Source organism: Lepidochelys kempii, chromosome 5, assembly GCF_965140285.1.
Source record: "Lepidochelys kempii isolate rLepKem1 chromosome 5, rLepKem1.hap1, whole genome shotgun sequence".
In the NCBI taxonomy this organism is placed as follows: domain Eukaryota; kingdom Metazoa; phylum Chordata; order Testudines; family Cheloniidae; genus Lepidochelys; species Lepidochelys kempii.
In genome coordinates this window covers 73,647,411-73,667,919 of record NC_136384.1, presented here as the reverse complement: position 1 = coordinate 73,667,919, position 20,509 = coordinate 73,647,411, and the positions used below count along the sequence as shown (strand labels likewise).

Sequence of the window (20,509 nt, the reverse complement as noted above, 5' to 3'; positions counted from 1 at the left end):
GTGTGAAAGTTCTCTTTGTTTCTCCTTGATGAAACTCCCCGCCCCTTGGTTCACTCTACTTCCCTGTAAGCTAACCACCCGCCCCTCCTCCCTTCAATCACCGCTTGCAGAGGCAATAAAGTCATTGTTGCTTCACATTCATGCATTCTTTATTCATTCATCACACAAATAGGGGGATGACTATCAAGCCCAGGAGGGGGTGGTGGAGGAGGGAAGGAAAATGCCACACAGCACTTTAAGCACAGCACTTTAAAAGTTCACAACTTTAAAATTTATTGAATGACAGCCTTCTTTTTTTTGGGCAATCCTCTGTGGTGGAGTGGCTGGTTGGCCGGAGGCCCCCCACCGCGTTCTTGGGCGTCTGGGTGTGGAGGCTATGGAACTTGGGGAGGAGGGCGGTTGGTTACAGAGGGGCTGCAGTGGCAGTCTGTGCTCCAGCTGCCTTTGCTGCAGCTCAACCATACACTGGAGCATACTGGTTTGGTCCTGCAGCAGCCTCAGCATTGAATGCTGCCTCCTCTCATCACGCTGCCGCCACATTTGAGCTTCAGCCCTGTCTTCAGCCCGCCACTTACTCTCTTCAGCCCGCCACCTATCCTCCCGGTCATTTTGTGCTTTCCTGCACTCTGACATTATTTGCCTCCACGCATTCGTCTGTGCTCTGTCAGTGTGGGAGGACAGCATGAGCTCGGAGAACATTTCATCGCGAGTGCGTTTTTTTTTCTTTCTAAGCTTCACTAGCCTCTGGGAAGGAGAAGATTCTGTGATCATTGAAACACATGCAGCTGGTGGAGAAAAAAAAAGACATTTTATAAAACAGTGGCTACACTCTTTCAGGGTAAACCTTGCTGTTAACATTACATACATAGCACATGTGCTTTCGTTACAAGGTCGCATTTTGCCTCCTCCCACCGCGTGACTACCCCCTCAACCTTCCCCCTCCCTGTGGCTAACAGCGGGGAACATTTCTGTTTAGCCACAGGCAAACAGCCCAGCAGGAATGGGCTCCTCTGAGTGTCCCCTGAAGAAAAGCACTCTATTTCAACCAGGTAACCATGAATTATATCTCACTCTCCTGAGGATAACACAGAGAGATAAAGAACGGATGTTGTTTGAATGCCAGCAAACATACACTGCAATGCTGTGTTCTACAATGTTTCCCGAGTACGTGTTACTGGCCTGGAGTGGTAAAGTGTCCTACCATGAAGGACGCAATAAGGCTGCCCTCCCCAGAAACCTTTTGCAAAGGCTTTAGGACTACATCTAGGAGAACCGCAAATGCCAGGGCAAAGTAATCCTTTCACATGCTTGCTTTTAAACCATTTATAGTATTTTAAAAGGTACACTCACCAGAGGTCCCTTCTCCGCCTGCTGGGTCCAGGAGGCAGCCTTGGGTGGGTTCGGGGGGTACTGGCTCCAGGTCTAGGGTGAGAAACAGTTCCTGGCTGTCGGGAAAACCGGTTTCTCCGCTTGCTTGCTGTGAGCTATCTACAACCTCCTCCTCATCATCATCTTCTTCGTCCCCCAAACCTGCTTCCGTATTGCCTCCATCTCCATTGAAGGAGTCAAACAACACGGCTGGGGTAGTGGTGGCTGAACCCCCTAAAATGGCATGCAGCTCATCATAGAAGCGGCATGTTTGGGGCTCTGACCCAGAGCGGCTGTTCGCCTCTCTGGTTTTCTGGTAGGCTTGCCTCAGCTCCTTCAGTTTCACGCGGCACTGCTTCGGGTCCCTGTTATGGCCTCTGTCCTTCGTGCCCTGGGAGATTTTGACAAAGGTTTTGGCATTTCGAAAACTGGAACGGAGTTCTGATAGCACGGATTCCTCTCCCCAAACAGCGATCAGATCCCGTACCTCCCGTTCGGTCCATGCTGGAGCTCTTGCGATTCTGGGACTCCATCGTGGTCACCTGTGCTGATGAGCTCTGCATGGTCACCTGCAGCTTGCCACGCTGGCCAAACAGGAAATGAGATTCAAAAGTTCGCGGTTCTTTTCCTGTCTACCTGGCCAGTGCATCTGAGTTGAGAGTGCTGTCCAGAGCGGTCATAATGGAGCACTCTGGGATAGCTCCCGGAGGCCAATACCATCGAATTGTGTCCACAGTACCCCAAATTCAAGCCGGCAACGTCGATTTAAGCGCTAATCCACCTGTCAGGGGTGGAGTAAGGAAATCGATTTTAAGAACCCTTTAAGTCGAAATAAAGGGCTTCATTGTGTGGACGGGTGCAGGTTTACATCAATTTAATGCTGCTAAATTCGACCTAACGTTCTAGTGTAGACCAGGGCTAGGATGGTCTGCCTTAAACCAAAAGGGCAGATGCTATGTCTTCTTGCCTGCTTGTACAGTGCATGGCACAGCTGGATAAATAATAATTACTCCCATGCTCATATACTGCATACCATTTGTGAGCCATTATAAGGCAGATGTGCTGAAACTGTGTTTTATAGATGCTAAACAAGTGGGGAGTTGGTAGGGGACTTCATTTGTGCATTAAGAGTACAATTCTCCCTGTGCAGAGGGCCAGCACAAGGTTTAGGCACAACAGCTGGTCAGAAAATTGATTTTTTTTTGACAGAAAATTTAAATTTTTCAGCAAAAATTCAAATACTGAAAAATTTTGACTGAAAACTGACACATGTTGGCAGAAAATTTAAATATTTCAATTTGGAAATGCTGCCATAGTCATTCATGGGAGATGTAGTTTGGATGCTTCATACTTTCCATACTTCTCTATAGCTCTTTGGTCAGACTACATATCCCATGGTGCACCACGGTCTCCCCTCATAGATAAAGTCAGTCATGATAAATTGGAGAATTGGTCTGAAATTAATAAGATTAAATCATTGGACAATTTTAAGAACAGGTTGGACAAACCTCTGCAGTGTTGTTGTCTGGGGGTCTAGGGATAGTTGGTCCTGCCTCAGCACAGGGGACTAGACTAGACACCCTCTAGAGGTCCCTTACAGCCCTGCATTTCTATGCTTCTATGGGAGTTCCTGGCTGTCAAAAATTCAATTTTCCTATGAAAAACAGTTTTGACAGAACACTTTTCACCAGCTCTACTATATATCACAGAAATTCCACTTATGTCCTACCTTGACAGTTTAAGCAGGACTTAAGTGGTGCACTGGCCTTGTTCTGCCCTATACACATGGATGAATTCACTCTCAAAACACATACTAACTGAACAAAAAGGCTTCTACATCATCTCGAGCCCAATATGCTCACACACTGTTTTTCTCCAAGTTGATGGCAGACATACCAAATGAGGGATTCCTATTTATACAAGCTATCATATCACTCGGGATCCCTTAGCGATTGCCTGTCCATAGTCACTATAATAAAGAAATGACAGCAGGAGTGGAGAACATTACTTAAGGTATGTCTACATTTGAAACACTACAGCTGCATCACAGTAGCATTTCTATTTAGACATTACCTACGCCAGCAGGAGGTGTTCTCCCAATGGCAAATGTAATTCACTTCCCCAAGAGGTGGTAGCTAGGTTGACAGAAGAATTCTTCCATCGACCTACCGCTGTCTTCACTGGGACTTACATCTGTTTACCATCACCAATCAGGGATGTGGATTTTTCACATCCTGGACCAACATCGTTAAACTGACCTAATTTTCTAGTGTAGACCAGACTTTACTTGTCATGTTTTCAGGACACAGAAGCTGGTGACATGAGGAGAAATCCAGTGTCATGGTAGATGGGTTAGTGTGCTACGTTTCTTCTGTATTCCTGGCAAACAGAAGAGTTTCTTCAGTTCCCAACAGAAATTAACTTGTGGAAATGCTCACGTGGTCAAAGCACAGGGCAACAGCAGAAGGGGCTTGTATGTGATCACAAGTGACACTACTACCCAAATACATGAGAGTATTGATTCAAAGTAGTTGGAGTTAGGTGGATTGTCATTGATAGACTTGCAGAGCTGTGATAAAATGTGTACATATGGACAGCCAGTTCTATTTATCTGATATCTCTTTTCTGAGTACTAAACGTTTTCCCTGAAACTATTTGTTCCATTTATGTTTCAGTGGTATTTCTGCTGATCCCTTGGCATTACTGCAGGAGTCGCTATTTTCTCTGTAACTTCTTCATAGGTTTAGAACCCCAAAGACTCTAGGGCATTTTGGGACTCAAGCAGATTCTCAATCCAGCTATAACATTTAGCAATGAATCTGCGCCAAATTTGCTTTCCGTGCCATTTTTCAAATTTAAATTAAAAAGATAAAGCAAAAAAAAAAAAACCCCACCAGGGTTGTTACAAGAACGTATTATATTACTGATCGTTTTAACCAGAGCTTTCCATCTGAGAACGCCCCTCTTTTAATTGGATCAGTAAAATCTGACAGCAGTATCAATGCGTTGTGTTATGCTAACTTGAGCAGAATAAATCCCTTGTACAACCCAGCTGTAACTGCTGTAAAACTCGACTAGGAAAGAACCGAAAGCATTCTGAGTTTTTGCAAAACCTTGAAACTTTTTCAAAAGTTCTATACGTTGCATGAAACGGTTTGAGTATTTTTGGTAAATAAAAGTATTCAGAATACTAACACCACCATCTGGTAGCTGAATGGTGACCTATGTGAAATGAGCAACAATCCCAGGCCGATTCTTAATAATCAAAGGCCTATGTCACAAAATCACCATCACAACTGGTAATAATTAGCACACTTTGAAAATAATACTCCCTTACGATTTTTGGGCAACAAAGTAGAACATGTCCCATTGAAATAAAGAATAAGATAGCAAATACAATAAAAGCAAGACACACAAATCAAATCTCTGTTGTAGATAGAAATAGCTAGCTAACTTAACTTAAACATTTTTCCCAGAAAGGAGACCCATCTTTCACAGTACATTGGGTCAAATGTTAAAGTACACTCTGTGAAAAATAAAGTCTTTTTTTATTAAAGCCCACAGAAGATCCCTTTATGGTGCTCACTTTGTATACTGCCATCTTAACGCTACTGTTAAACAAATGTGAAAGAAGAAGTAAGGCACTGCAGGACAATGTAGATAGTAAGTGTCTGCAGTTTAGTGGGGTTAAAGAGCCTGGTAAATTGGGGGATTAGGATTCAAAATACTGCTAAGTAGACAATAATTAAAACGGAAAAATATTAGTCCTCTTCTACTGAGAACTCAGAGAAGCTGAATGGTTGGCTCTAGGGCTCTTTGCCAGCAGAGTCTTCAATGAACTAATGCCTCAGAAGATATTGATTTTTTTTTGTATTAATAACTTACTCAGAATTTTACTGGGAATAATATTGCTGTTTCCACTCTTATGTCTTCATTTACCTGTTTAGAAGGTACAAACTCTTTCCAATGTGCTTGTGAGATAGAACTTGGGACAGGGAAGAGCAATATCTTATCGTCTTGGTAAGTGAAATGAATGCCTCTATGGCATTGTCTGCTAATAGCTTTCTCTACTGGTCACATGTATCGGTAATAGATTCTTCTCTCCATTGTGTTATTTCTTGTTATCACATGGCCCTCTTCGCATATATGGGATCATCCACATTCAGTTTTAAGAGTTCAGAGATGTGTTTTTTGTGTTGCCATTGGCTGGGTTCCCTGAGACTGTTGATAGTAGCTACTGACAGGTTTACTAGTATTTTAACTTGATTTGGGGTGGAGGGGCATCACGTCAAAGGCACTGAGAGTAATAAATAGCAGCCTTTTTTGGGTATATTCTAAGAAATTTAAATAAGTACAGTTTTTCATCCCAAAACAAAAGGATGTTTTACTGAAAGAATAAAGAATATCTAATTTACAACCTGATCTGCCAATCTGATTGTGCGTAAAGTCTGTTCATGTAGGGAATCTGATTCACTTCAGTACGATTACTTACATGACTAAAGATTGCTCAGTTCAGTAAGGTTCTGCAGCATTACTGAGTCTTTAGGTTGCTATTTCTTTAGTTATTAGTTGCTTTCCCCCCAAAGCACATGAAGCTTTTGAATGTTTGAATCACAAGTGGTAGAGAGAACAGCTAATCATTTAATCTCTCTGAGCACGTACACCATCCTACCTTTCTTGGGTCTCGGTGCACCGTAGGTTGCCAGTGGGTGTTTTTTCACTGGTGTGCTGTAGAAATGAAGGACAGCCTCACGGTTTGCGAAGGTGGGCCTCTTTGCATCTGATGTGGGGATCACCATGGAATAAATAGCTTTGTGTTTTATGTGATTCTTTTCTTTAATATTTTAAGGCACTTTACAATGTGATAATGAGTGAAGTAAGCTTAGTGCAGGGATTGCAAAGGCAAAACCCAGGAAGTCCATGACAATTGAATGTGTGCTGCCTCAGACAATATGAACTGCTTTGCTGAGTGGTGGAATGGCAGGTGGAAGGCTATGCCCTGTTTTAACAGAATCAGTAATTATTTCTCGTCTTCAAGTTGGCCTCTGCATCTCCTCACTTGTGGGCTTGTTCCTCTAAAGCAGCTGAGTTTTGGTAATCTTCTAGAAGGGCAGTGTGTGTTGGGACCGCATGGGTCAGCCCCAAGTTTACAGACAAGTTTATAAAAGACTAGGCGGTCCCCAGCTCCTCCAGTTCCTTCCTCCTCGCAGCTAATTGTGTGCATAGGGGCCTGCATTCCATGACCAAAGATGAGTGAGTTTGTTATTGACACAAATAACCTGTTATCTTGTAGTTTTACACAGAATAGATTATTTACACAGGCTTTGGGTAATGTTAGGTCATTCTGTGCCATTACAGTTTAAATTCCTGGCTCTCACTGTGGTTCTGGGCTCATCCTATCTGAACTGGACCCCAAAGACTGAGAGAAAAAGACCAGGCTTAAGCTGGGTTTTGTGCCCTTCTGTCCTCCTGGAGTTGGACACACATTCCCACTGGTTGATGTGACTTAGAGAGGGCCTTTTTCTGGATCATTGTTCTTTGTCCCAGGCCTTTACACCCTGATCCTGAAAGGACAGGCACTCGCCTTAAGTGTTTTAATGTGCCAGACCCATCCTTGGGTCAGGGCCCCATTGCCCTGCTAGAAAAGAGTAGGCCTTTGTGTGGTTTCAAATCCCCTAAAAGTAGGGAAACAGAAAACTTTTGTGGCAGGACTGGCATCCTCCAAGCCAGCAGAACACAGTCTATTTCTGGGGCTTCCCTGGAGGAAACTAACTCCATTGCCTGAATCTATTAGTGCTGGAGTATCCTCAGTGCCAAGGGCTCTGAAAATCCTCAGTGCCAAGGGCTGGAACTGGCTAGTGCAATTCCCTCTGTGCCAGAGATCATCTCAGCACTGGGGAAACCTCTGGCTCAGCATGTTTTTGTCAGTGCTGAGCCTCCCTCAGATCCAAGGTGTCAGTCAGACCCAAAGCTTGCAGGAGCCTCAGTTCTACTCTACTCTGCCCACAGGAGCCTCAGCCCCAGGGGATATGGTGCTGTCACATGGGAGGATGTAGAAACACCACCACCCAGAGGTGCATGGATGGATTAGAGGTCTCAGTTTCAGCTTCCTGGATTCTGAAAATGTCTCTGGCTGTTCCAGTAAGGCCAATCCCTAGGGCATCCTCAACATCCCCTCCTTTAGGAGCAGTGCAGTCCTTCAGTGCCAATGCACTTCCCCGGGGCGTCCATTCTTAAGTGGAGAGATTCATGAGTAGTACCGGAGTCTCCAGATGCAGGACCTTTCTGTTCTATTGTTTTTGAAGAATTCTGTAGAATTCTATTGCAGGGATACTATGCCCTGCTCAATTCTACAGAATGGCTGAAAAGCCTAGAGAAATGGCTTTTATTGAATTCTATAGGACTCTCCTATAAGGGTAACTTTCAGAGCACCTGAAATGTCTCCGTTTGGCCCCCAAACTTGGCGAGTGTTAGAACGATATATAATACAGTGGAATATGACAGCAGCTTTATTTTTGGTGGTTGTAATCAATCACTGCTGCTCTAAATGTGTTGAGCAACCTATCAGTGCACTTAGGTCACGCTATAAACAAGTATTGGTCTCTTAGTGCTGGGATACTTTTACCTCATTGCACATCCTCACTTGGTGTCTTCAATTACAGTGATGCTTCCCTGGCAAAGGTCAGCAAATAACTGCCCAGCTCAGGATGCTCACATGCTATAATTCTCCTTCAGATCCTTCCTCCCCTCCCTGTACCATGCACTGCTCAGCTCTGGATATGGGCATGTTCTAATTCTCCCCCATCTCCTCTTTTCTGCTCTTCCCAAACCAGGACTAAACATCCTCACTGTTCTTTAGAGGAGTCTGACTCCTTTGCTGCTGAATTTAAGTCTCTGCTGTAAAGGATGGGAGAGCTAGACCTTCTCCATGACCTGGGTGTAATATTGTTTTAATATAGGGAAAGCAATGTGTTTTGCCCTAATCTTATCCTGAGAAATGGCAGGACTCTTTGTGCTGCAATTTTCAAAAAAAATATCAGCCTGAGGCAGAAGCCTGGAATTGAAAAGTTCAGCCTGACCAGTGGAAGGTATAAGTAACTGAAAACAGGGTGTAATAATGGGAAGCATCAGGAAACCTTAACTATAGGCATCACAGCCAGTTCTGCCGATAGTATATCCAATGGTGAAGGGGAGAGCTGTTTGCCAGGAATTGAAACTACAGAACTGGTCAAGAGTGTTCAATTAACTTGAATCTTAAACAAATATTTCCCCACTTTGATGATGTCTTGTCATGCTATCCGCTGCTCTCCTCAGAATTGAATAATATTTTGTTCTCTAGTGTAAAGAAAAATGAACTCAGTATTAGTTATGGAAGGCTTGTTTCCTAGTCCTCAACTATTGTCATATTTTGACTAACAAAGAAGAGCTTTAAGCAGTCGCTGGAAAACAGAGGTATCTAGACTCAAAAGAAGAGGGTATTTTATTAAAGCTCAGCCCCTGGGTCTGGGTCAGTATTTTCCACATGAAAAAAAAATATTTAAGAGGGATTTACATTGTATCCTTGAGAAAACTCTGAAGCCATCCGATCAGGTGAGCATTCATCAGCCCTTCTACACAGAGAGCACACTGGAGCTGGCAAAAGCAGTGTTTTAAATAGTTATTTTTAACAGGGTGCTCTTGACTAGGGTGGAAAGGGATTTTTCTGACCATAAACCTCACCATGCCTGAGCTAAAACAAACCTAATTCCATAGGATTATTATTAATTTTCTTAATCTATTTTTAGGCCCGATTCTTCAACTCCTACCTTCATTATTGCTTACGCGGGTATATGGTCCCACTGAAGCCAGTGGGACTACTTGTGGCACCTAAGCAGTGCTCAAAGGCAATAATTGTTGCAGAAACTGGCCCTTTGTGTTTCAGCCTTCTGCAATATTGCCAATCCCAAACCTTTCAAAATCATGAGTTAAGCCCTCTCCCAAATCATGAGATTGGCTGGCTGTAAAAGCACAATGCTGGGTTCTTTTTATTTGCCATCTAACTTTTGAGCCTTAAAGGTGCACAGAGGTGGTTGTTGTTTTCAAGCTTTTCTCCACAACCGCCAGGTTTAGAAACTTACATTTATTTTAAAATAAAAGCTGAGAGTCTTATGTAATCACATTCCTCCATGTTCTGGGGCTTTAAGAAAAACACACCGTATCACAAGGTTCACGCTAGTATTGTGAGAGCTAGCAACACTGGTAACTGTATGTTAATAGTAAACATCATTCCCTTTATTGATTTGGGAAGCATGGCGTGTTCAAACCCCTCCTAAATTAGTTCCTCCTGACCTATCCACCCTATTATCGTGAGATTGACTCTCACCTTCATTTTGCCAGGGATGTCAGTTTCAGTTGCCCATTTGTCTCTTTCTTCCACAAGTATTTCTGTGCTTTCTCTGGCACCAATCCTTCTACTTGGGAAAGTTTTCAGTCAAAATTCATAAACCTTATCCTCTTTCAAGTCCAGGCAGATGGCGAATTGTGATCACTGCTCCTGACTGGCTCAGAAATTGTACGCACTGCTAGTCTGTGCTTAAACACCCCATTGTTTTTGTTACCTCATCTTCCCCCACCCTTCTACCTCCTTGTTTGTCTCATCCACCTGCCACGTCTTGTCTTTTAGACTGTAGATTCCTTGGGGCAGAGACTGTGACTTACTATATATTTCGTACTGTGGCCAACAAAATAGGGTCTTGAACTGTTAACACCTCTTGGCAATACTGAAATATGAATGTTAAATAATAATAACAGGGCCAACTCTCATTGAAGCTGACAGAGGTTTTGCATATGGACTGATAGCAGAATCAGGCTCAAAATATTCTGGAAAGACCACTCATTTTAGAAGCTTTGGAATGGTATGAATGTGGCTCTATACCTGAGGAGATGTTATGCTTCTGTGTCTTGTGTAATTCACCTTAAATGTGAGGAGTCCTCTCCTTGGCTGCTGGGGAGATGTGTGCTGTGAGATGATTCACGATGGAGGGGCTTTAAGAGTAAGAGAGACAACTTCTCTCTCTCTCTCTCTCTCTCTCTCACTCACTCACTCACTCACTCACTCACTCACTCAGCCAGTGGTCTGAATGATCTCTCTCCTGCCATCTTTTGATGAACCGGGGGGCAAGACCGTCAGGAGCAGATCCTGTTTGAATAGGCACACCTACTTTGCCTAGGTGGTCAGCAGACATACCTGCTTTACCAAAGTGATCAATTCTGGTTGTTTTGGGTTAAAATTCATTTAAGTCTTGGATACGGTGGTAATGAAATATTATTATCCTTATTGGATGACTAAAGGACAGCAGAACTAATTGCTGGGGTTCACTCTAAATTAAACCTCACATGCTAAGCATGGGGGTAGTGATGCCAAATCCAATTGAAAGAGAGGGGATGGGGACTCTGTTTAAAGGGGTCTATGCACCATTTAATCCTCCTTCTCCAGTGTTTAGGGCATGGAGATGATTAAACTCAATTGAGAGTCCCTGTTTCTTCTCAGAGATCACTAGAGCAGAAATCACTGATTAGATGGTCTAGGGAGCTGAGCCTTAGGGCTTATCTACACTACAAAATTAAATCAACTCTATCTAATTTGAACTCGAGCCCTCAAATTAATGAAGTTGATTGTGCATGGCCACACCATGCTCATTGTCTTGATGGAGCATGCAGCACCTGTATTGATGCACAAAGCGGTGCATCATGGGTAGCTATCCCAAAGTGCAACTTCCCGCAGTGTGTTTTGGGAAGTTTGTGCAATGCCTCATGGGACCAAAATATTGTCGCGAGGGAGAATGGGAACATTGCATTAGCATCCCATGCTGCACTGTGCTCCCTCTCTCATATCAAAGGCAAACAACCCAGTGGTTTTCACAACTTACAACCGCCATGTGTACGCCATAACCCCAGAAGCATGGAGCCTGCTCAGTTGTGCACTCCTGCTGTGAGCATCTCAAACACCTCACGCCTTCTCCTGCAGTGTTTCCAGAGCTGAAGTAGGGTCTGCCGCGAGGAACATAGCGATGTACTGCAAGCAGTGTTGCTGCAAGCCATTGAAAAAAACAATTCACAGTTGCTGCTGGCAGTCACAGAACAGCTGCACTCTGTGGAGTGCCATTTCTGGTCCCGTGAAACAAGGTGGGACCACATCGTTTTGAAGGTATGGGATGACGAGCAGTGGCTGCAGAACTTTTGAATATGGAAGGTCACCTTCCAGGAACTTTGTGCAGAGCTTTCCCCTGCCCTGCAGTTCAGCAACACAAAAATGAGAGCTGCTCTGGCCGTGGAGAAGCGAGTGGTGACCACTATTTGGAAGCTTGCAACGCCAGACAGTTACAGTGGGGAATCAATTTGGAGTAGGTAAATCAACCATGGGAATTGCTGCGCTCCAAGTGTTCAGGGCCATTAATCGACTTCCGCTATGAAGGGTAGTGAGTCTGGGAAATTTGCAGGACATAGTGGATGGTTTTTCCACAGTGGGGTTCCCTAATTGCAGTGGGGCGATAGATGGCATGCATATCCCCATCTTGGCACCAGACCACCTTGCCAAAGAGTACATAAACTGAAAGGGATACTTTTCAAGGGTGTTGCAAGTGCTGGTGGATCACAGGGGGAGTTTCACCAATATCAATGTGCGATGGTTGGGAAAGATTCATGATGCATGCATCTTTAGGAACTTGGGTCTCTTCAAAAAGCTGCAATCTGGGACTTCCTTTTCAGACCACACAATTAACAGTGACGATGTTGAGATGCCTATAGTTATCTTGGGGGACCCAGCCTACCCCTTGCTCCCATGGCTCATGAAGCCATACACTTGCCATCTGGACAGGTTCAACTATAGGCTCAGCAAGTGAAGAATGGTGGTTGAATGTGCCTTTGGTCATTTGAAAGGGTGCTGGAGAAGTCTACTAACAAGGTTGGACCTTAGTGAGGAGAATATCCCCATGGTTATAGCTGCCTGCTGTGTGCTCCATAATATCTGTGGGGAAAAAGAGGGGAAATTTTCTGCAGGGGTGAGCAGTGGAGACAGATCACATGGCAGTCATTTTTGAGCAGCCAGACACCAGGGCAATAAGAAGAGCACAACAAGGCGGGCTGCATATCTGCAAGGCTTTGAAAAGCCGTTTCATTAATGAGTCACTGTAATGTGAGCTGCTTGTCTGCATTGTGCTTTCCCAAGCCTTCACCTGGCTTGTATCACTGTCCCTTTAAAGCCAACCCTCCGCCCAAGCCCACTGCTTCTACTCAATAAAGAACATATATTTCTCGAATCCATTTACTGTATTTAACAAACATAAGTAAAGAGGGAGAGCAGAAAGAAAAGGGAACCTTGGGGAAAAGGGGTTGTAAAGTTGGAACAGGAGAAACATTTTCAGCTGTGTAACGTAACACCGCATTCCAGACCATCAAAGGTCTGTGTATGGGAGCCTTCTGCTCCTTGTACCCTCCCCCACCCCTGAACTAAGTGAAAGGGAAAATGGACTTTTCACCAGCACCTCAGGGAACGCTTGGGGGAGGGGGATTCTGCACCAGGCGATGCTGGCTGGCTATCCGCCAGGGTCCGCAGAGGTACTCTACCCTCCTGCTTCTGTTCCTGCAGTTCAACCAGGTGCCTCAACATGTCTGCTTGGTCCACCATAATCCGAAGCATCTCATCCTACACTGCACGCTCGTGCTCATTGGAAGCTTACCTGCTCTCCATGTCCATGTCTAACTTCTCAGACAGTGAAATCCTCCACGCTCTCAGCTCTGTGTAAGCTGTCCTGGAGGTGTTCATTATCTCGGTGAACATGTCCTCCCGCATTCTCTTTCTCCTCCTTCTAAGCAGCGAAAGTCTGCTTTCAGGTGTTGATGACCCGCCAAAGGACACATTTCCAGCTGTCGGGGGAAAAAATAAAGGAGCCATTGTACATGAATAAAATGTTTCCATAACAAGGCCATTTTCATAAAAAAAAAACAACCCTATTACACTAGGTTCAAGCCGTAACAATCAGAATCCGTAACCGTTCAATGTACCATTTTGCTGCTCCAGCCATGGTGAGTAGGCCCCCCTGGGTCCTGGGTGACCACACTTTTAATGAAGTTTATGGCAGGCTCATGTTGGGAGCAGAGGTAGCTAGTCGAACAATAGCTCTTCCCCATAGCACCACAGGAAGCTGTTTACAAATGGGGGAACATTTTCACTCCCAAATTGCGGAATCTCTCATGTGGGGCCCCAGTTCCCTATCAGCCACTTTAAACTACTTGCTGAGTACAATAAAGACACATTAGCAGCCACGTGGTTTGGCGGTGGGGGTGGGGGTCTACCTGCCCTTTTTTTCCATGTAAGAGCACTTTTAATGAGAACTTCTCCCATTTCCCCTAAGCAACCTGATGTGATATCAGTCTCCTGAGGGTAACAGAGGTGAAAAGGAAGGAGATGCAGAAAGTGTCCTACTATGGTGGAAGAAATAAGACTGCCCTGCCCAGAAACCTTCTGCAAAGGATTGCAGAGTACCTCCATGAAAGTTTCCTAGAGATATCCATGGATGATTCCCGGGCTATCCTAGTCCACATAAACAGTCTTTTCCAGGGGCCACCCTCTGGAGCAGCCTCTTGTAAGCGGAGAGCCACAGCACCTTGCTTTTTCTTCACAGTTAACATGCAATATCACTGAATGCGTGTGCCCGCTAAAGTTTAACTGGACTTTCATTGTAACCGTGTACTCACCAGAGGTGCCTTCCCTGGCATCACGGTTGGCCACCGTGATGTCCTGTGACCCACAGGGCTCCAGGGTTAAAAATATTTCCTGGCTCTCGGGGAGAATGGATCCACCGCTCACCTGTCTCCCATTCTCCTCCTCCTCCTCTTCCTCATCCACCATATAATCTTCCTTGTTGTCCCCAGACTCACACACCTGTGAGGTATCCACATTGCTTGTGGGGGTGCTGCTAGGGTCACCCCCAAGAATCGTATGCAGCTCGTTGTAGAACCGACATGTGTGGGGTTCAACACCAGAACAACTGTTCGCCTCCCTTGCCTTCTGGTACGCTTGGCAAAGTTTTTATTTTCACACAGCACTGCTGTATGTCCCTCGTGTAGCCCTTCTCCCTCATTCCACAAGCCATCTTTGCATAGATGTCAGCGTTTCTTCTGCTGGATCGGAGCTCTGCCTGCACAGACTCTTCTCCCCACACAGCGATGAGATCCACCACCTCCTGTGCAGACCAGGCTGGAGTGTGTTTGGGGCGGGGGTGGTCTCCTTGATCAGCTGTGGTCAAGCTGGCACACTCCAAATGCTGATCAAACAGGAAATGGGAAATCAAAAGTTCCCGGGGCTTTAGCCGGGGAGAGGCTGTTTCCTGTGTGCCTAACTGCAGTGCAGCAGAGTTGCGAATGATCTCCAGAACAGTCACAGATGAGCATTGTGGGACACCACCTGGAGGCCAATTAAGTCGAATTACACAACGCTGCGTCTGCACTCCCTCACGGTCGACCCATGAAAATCAAACTAAGAGCTACGCCTCTCCCAAAGGTGGATTACAGAAGTCGACATCAGAGGCAATTTAGGTGGACGTAAAGGACCCAGTAGTGTACACACATACATTAACAGGTCGACTTAAGGCAACTTCCTTTGACCTAATTCTGTAGTGTAGACTAGGCCTTAGACATGGTGTGGGGACAGCATTGTGAAAAACAGAGAGGTGACAGCAGCAATGAGATGAAATCGCTAAGCATTGGGCTAAGTGGTGAGACCCCTCAGAAAACCTCATTGCAGCTAAAGGCAAGGGTTGTCAGAAGTGGCAGTGACAGCGACCGGGGTGAGCGATGACAGAGGAGGAGGTAGCACCCAGCTACCCCTGAACCCCAAGGATGGGAGGTGAATCAACCCAAATGCATTGCTGGATTCTGGGACCTCGCTGACCTTGGACAACAAACCATGAGTGGGGTACTGTCATAAATATAAAGGGAAGGGAAATCCCTCCTGGCCAGGGGAAAGCTCCTCTTACCTGTAAAGGGTTAAGAAGCTAAAGGTAACCTCACTGGCACCTGACCAAAATGACCAATGAGGAGACAAGATACTTTCAAAAGCTGGGAGGAGGGAGAGAAACAAAGGGTCTGTGGGTCTGTCTATATGCTGGTTTCTGCCGGGGATAGACCAGGAATGGAGTCTTAGAACTTTTAGTAAGTAATCTAGCTAGGTACGTGTTAGATTATGATTTCTTTAAATGGCTGAGAAAAGAACTGTGCTGAATAGAATAACTATTTCTGTCTGTGTATCTTTTTTGTAATTTAAGGTTTTGCCTAGAGGGGTTCTCTATGTTTTTGAATCTCATTACCCTGTAAGGTATCTACCATCCTGATTTTACAGGGGGGATTTCTTTATTTCTATTTACTTCTATTTTTATTAAAAGTCTTCTTGTAAGAAAACTGAATGCTTTTTCATTGTTCTCAGATCCAAGGGTTTGGGTCTGTGGTCACCTATGCAAATTGGTGAGGCTTTTTATCCAACATTTCCCAGGAAAGGGGGGGTGCAAGTGTTGGGAGGATTGTTCATTGTTCTTAAGATCCAAGGGTCTGGGTCTGTAGTCACCTAGGCAAATTGGTGAGGCTTTTTACCAAACCTTGTCCAGGAAGTGGGGTGCAAGGTTTTGGGAAGTATTTTGGGGGGAAAGACGCGTCCAAACAGCTCTTCCCCAGTAACCAGTATTAGTTTGGTGGTGGTAGCGGCCAATCCAAGGACAAAGGGTGAAATATTTTATACCTTGGGGAAGTTTTGACCTAAGCTGGTAAAGATAAGCTTAGGAGGTTTTTCATGCAGGTCCCCACATCTGTACCCTAGAGTTCAGAGTGGGGGAGGAACCTTGACAGGTACGGAGGAAGGGAAAGGGAGTGGTGTGTTAAAGGGACATTTGTCCATTGGACTTCTACACTGAAAGGGGGGTGTATGGACTCAACCCCCAACACCTGCCACAGATGGGGGAAAAAGCATTAGAGACATGCTGCAACTGTGAGGTGACTGACCAAAAGCCTCCTGACCAGAGGGTTCAGAGCTAGGGGATGAGCTGTTCATCACCTAGGCCTTATGAGGAGCCTGAGGGAACTCAGTTCGGGGAGAGGCTGCAGAGGAGGCAGGATTCTCCTTCGGGAAAGGCCCAATGGTTTGGGGCTGGCTGTGGCTGGAGAGCTGAGCCACAGAAGCAGAGCTAACTCTTGTGGTGGGTCTTTGGAACAAGAGACCAGACAACCAGGGAGACAGCCCTGGGGTAAGAGATCAGAAAGGGGAACAGGGCACAGAAGGGACCCAGAGGGAGCAGGGTAGGCTTCTGTGGGGAACCCCTGAAATATGGCCTACAAGGAGCAGTCAGAATTCCTGGGGAATCCTGCTGGGGTTAAAGCAAGATAAGAGAAGCGCTACAGGGGCCAAAGGAGCAGTGAAGTTCACTGGAGCCTGAGGGGCAGAAGAATTATTAGTTTGGGTGTCTGTTTTTGGACTTCCCTTTGGACCATTTATTATCCCAGAAAGGATTGAAATTTTAGGTGACTTGGCAGAGTGCCAGGCTACAGAGGACCCCAAGAAAGACAGGTTGTTGTCAGGCTGAGGAAGGGGGCACCAGAGATGAGGATTCCTGGCAACATCACACCCTGACAAAAGGGACATTTATACCCTTACAGTGGGAAACTGAGGCAAAGGACTTCTGCCCAAAATAGTGTGTGTGGGGACAGGGTGTTTACCTAGTCTTTGTATACTTTTGAGTCATCGGGGTGTTTTCGCAAATTAATACCATTTCCCTCTCCCCTTAATTAATTTTCTTTTGTTATATATAGACTCAGTGCTGGTGAGTGGGCATATAGTGTCTCTTAGAGGTGCTCATAGTGGTGGTTCATTTTCTGGGTTGGGGCTCAAGCCGGTTCTGTTTTATAATATGAAGAGGGACCCCTAGATATTAAACCTGGCCCTTGTTGCTGGTGCCCCACCTGGCAGGGTTACAGAGCTTTTACTTTTGACCTTTCTTCCTTGACCTATTGTAGATGAGGGAAGTTATCGAGACTGACAGTCAGATCCTGAATCCCCATTTGTCCCCTTTTCATCATGCCCAAGGGCTTGTCTACACTTGGAAATTTACTGGAATAGCTATTCCAGAATAATTACTCTAGAATAGTTATTTAGTGTAAGCCTCCATGTGGACACTCTCTGATTCCAGACTAAGTGTGTTCACACAGGGGTTACACTGAAATAACTATTCTGGCGTAATTACAATTTCCAAGTGTAGACAAGCCCTAAATGAGTAGCTCAGGAATTCTCCACCATGGGGGAGATCCCGGGCTCTATGCCCCTCATTCCTGGAATAAGGGGACTGCATAAGGGAAGAGAAATGGGCAGAATGCTGATGCACCACAGCAATCCGCAGCTGACATAATTGCTCCCTGGGGGTTACCACCAGCCAACGTAACACGTTCCAAGGGCCAAACAGGCCCCCAGCAACCTTGGTGACTGGAAAAGCATAAGGTTGTTGTACAACCACTGTTCCCACCCTTTTACGCTTTGTATGTGGAAGAACAGCAAGAAACTACATATTTGCATTTCTTTGCTTGTTTATATATGAAACAAGCAACAAAGCTAAGAGCATAACAAAGGTTTTACTGTGCTATGCAAAGCAGAGCAAACGACAAAATTATCCTTGCTGCCTGCCTGAAAGGGAGTAAACAATTTCCTCTTCTCTCACACACAGACGCACGTGCGCGTGCCCAATATTGGCATGAGAAATTCCGAATCTCAGCCTCATCTTTTGCCAAGAGCTGGAAAGTCTCTTAGCCCTGGTCTACACTAGGACTTTAGGTCGAATTTAGCAGCGTTAAATCGATGTAAACCTGCACCGGTCCACACAATGAAGCCCTTTATTTCGACTTAAAGGGTTCTTAAAATTGATTTCCTTACTCCACCCCTGATAAGTGGATTAGCGCTTAAATCGACGTTGCCGGCTCGAATTTGGGGTACTGTGGACACAATTCGATGGTATTGGCCTCCGGGAGCTATCCCAGAGTGCTCCATTATGACCGCTCTGGACAGCACTCTCAACTCAGATGCACTGGCCAGGTAGACAGGAAAAGAACCGCGAACTTTTGAATCTCATTTCCTGTTTGGCCAGCGTGGCAAGCTGCAGGTGACCATGCAGAGCTCATCAGCACAGGTGACCATGATGGAGTCCCAGAATCGCAAAAGAGCTCCAGCATGGACCGAACGGGAGGTACGGGATCTGATCGCTGTTTGGGGAGAGGAATCCGTGCTATCAGAACTCCGTTCCAGTTTTCAAAATGCTAAAACCTTTGTCAAAATCTCCCAGGGCACGAATGACAGAGGCCATAACAGGGACCCAAAGCAGTGCCGCGTGAAACTGAAGGAGCTGAGGCAAGCCTACCAGAAAACCAGAGAGGCGAACAGCCGCTCTGGGTCAGAGCTCCAAACATGCCGCTTCTATGATGAGCTGCATGCCATTTTAGGGGGTTCAGCCACCACTACCCCAGCCGTGTTGTTTGACTCCTTCAATGGCGATGGAGGCAATACGGAAGCAGGTTTGGGGGACGAAGAAGATGATGATGAGGAGGAGGTTGTAGATAGCTCACAGCAAGCAAGCGGAGAAACCGGTTTTCCTGACAGCCAGGAACTGTTTCTCACCCTAGACCTGGAGCCAGTACCCCCCGAACCCACCCAAGGCTGCCTCCTGGACCCAGCAGGCGGAGAAGGGACCTCTGGTGAATGTACCTTTTAAAATACTATACATGGTTTAAAAGCAAGCATGTGAAAGGATTACTTTGCCCTGGCATTTGCGGTTCTCCTAGATGTAGTCCTAAAGCCTTTGCAAAAGGTTTCTGGGGAGAGCAGCCTTATTGTGTTCTTCATGGTAGGACACTTTACCACTCCAGGCCAGTAACACGTACTCGGGAATCATTGTAGAACAAAGCATTGCAGTGTATGTTTGCTGGCATTTAAACAACATCCGTTCTTTATCTCTCTGTGTTATCCTCAGGAGAGTGAGATATAATTCATGGTCACCTGGTTGAAATAGAGTGCTTTTCTTCAGGGGACACTCAGAGGAGCCCATTCCTGCTGGGCTGTTTGCCTGTGGCTAAACAGAAATGTTCCCCGCTGTTAGCCACAGGGAGGGGGAAGGTTGAGGGGGTAGTCACGCGGTGGGAGGAGGCAAAATGCGACCTTGTAACGAAAGCACATGTGCTATGTATGTAATGTTAACAGCAAGGTTTACCCTGAAAGAGTGTAGCCACTGTTTTATAAAATGTGTCTTTTTAAATACCGCTGTCCCTTTTTTTTTCTCCACCAGCTGCATGTGTTTCAATGATCACAGGATCTTCTCCTTCCCAGAGGCTAGTGAAGCTTAGAAAGAAAAAAAAACGCACTCGCGATGAAATGTTCTCCAAGCTCATGCTGTCCTCCCACACTGACAGAGCACAGACGAATGCGTGGAGGCAAATAATGTCAGAGTGCAGGAAAGCACAAAATGACCGGGAGGAGAGGTGGCGGGCTGAAGAGAGTAAGTGGCGGGCTGAAGAGAGTAAGTGGCGGGCTGAAGACAGGGCTGAAGCTCAAATGTGGCGGCAGCGTGATGAGAGGAGGCAGCATTCAATGCTGAGGCTGCTGCAGGACCAAACCAGTATGCTCCAGTGTATGGTTGAGCTGCAGCAAAGGCAGCTGGAGCACAGACTGCCACTGCAGCCCCTCTGTAACCAACCGCCCTCCTCCCCAAGTTCCATAGCCTCCACACCCAGACGCCCAAGAACGCGGTGGGGGGCCTCCGGCCAACCAGCCACTCCACCACAGAGGATTGCCCAAAAAAAAGAAGGCTGTCATTCTATAAATTTTAAAGTTGTAAACTTTTAAAGTGCTGTGCTTAAAGTGCTGTGTGGCATTTTCCTTCCCTCCTCCACCACCCCTCCTGGGCTACCTTGGTAGTCATCCCCCTATTTGTGTGATGAATGAATAAAGAATGCATGAATGTGAAGCAACAATGACTTTATTGCCTCTGCAAGCGGTGATTGAAGGGAGGAGGGGCGGGTGGTTAGCTTACAGGGAAGTAGAGTGAACCAAGGGGCGGGGGGTTTCATCAAGGAGAAACAA

At 45.8% G+C, this 20,509-nt stretch overlaps 1 protein-coding gene across 1 annotated transcript; it reads right to left on the bottom strand.

Annotated features, from left to right (window-relative positions):
• Positions 1 to 216: 216 nt before the first annotated feature.
• Positions 217 to 13,102, bottom strand: LOC144930577 (uncharacterized). The gene is made up of 3 exons (XM_078853005.1): positions 13,086 to 13,102; positions 1,351 to 1,889; positions 217 to 785 (listed from the first exon to the last, which is right to left on the bottom strand). Exons 1-3 carry the CDS (start codon positions 13,100 to 13,102, stop codon positions 250 to 252), a joined length of 1,092 nt encoding a protein of 363 aa, XP_078709131.1. The 3' UTR covers positions 217 to 249.
• Between the last annotated feature and the right edge of the window lie 7,407 nt (positions 13,103 to 20,509).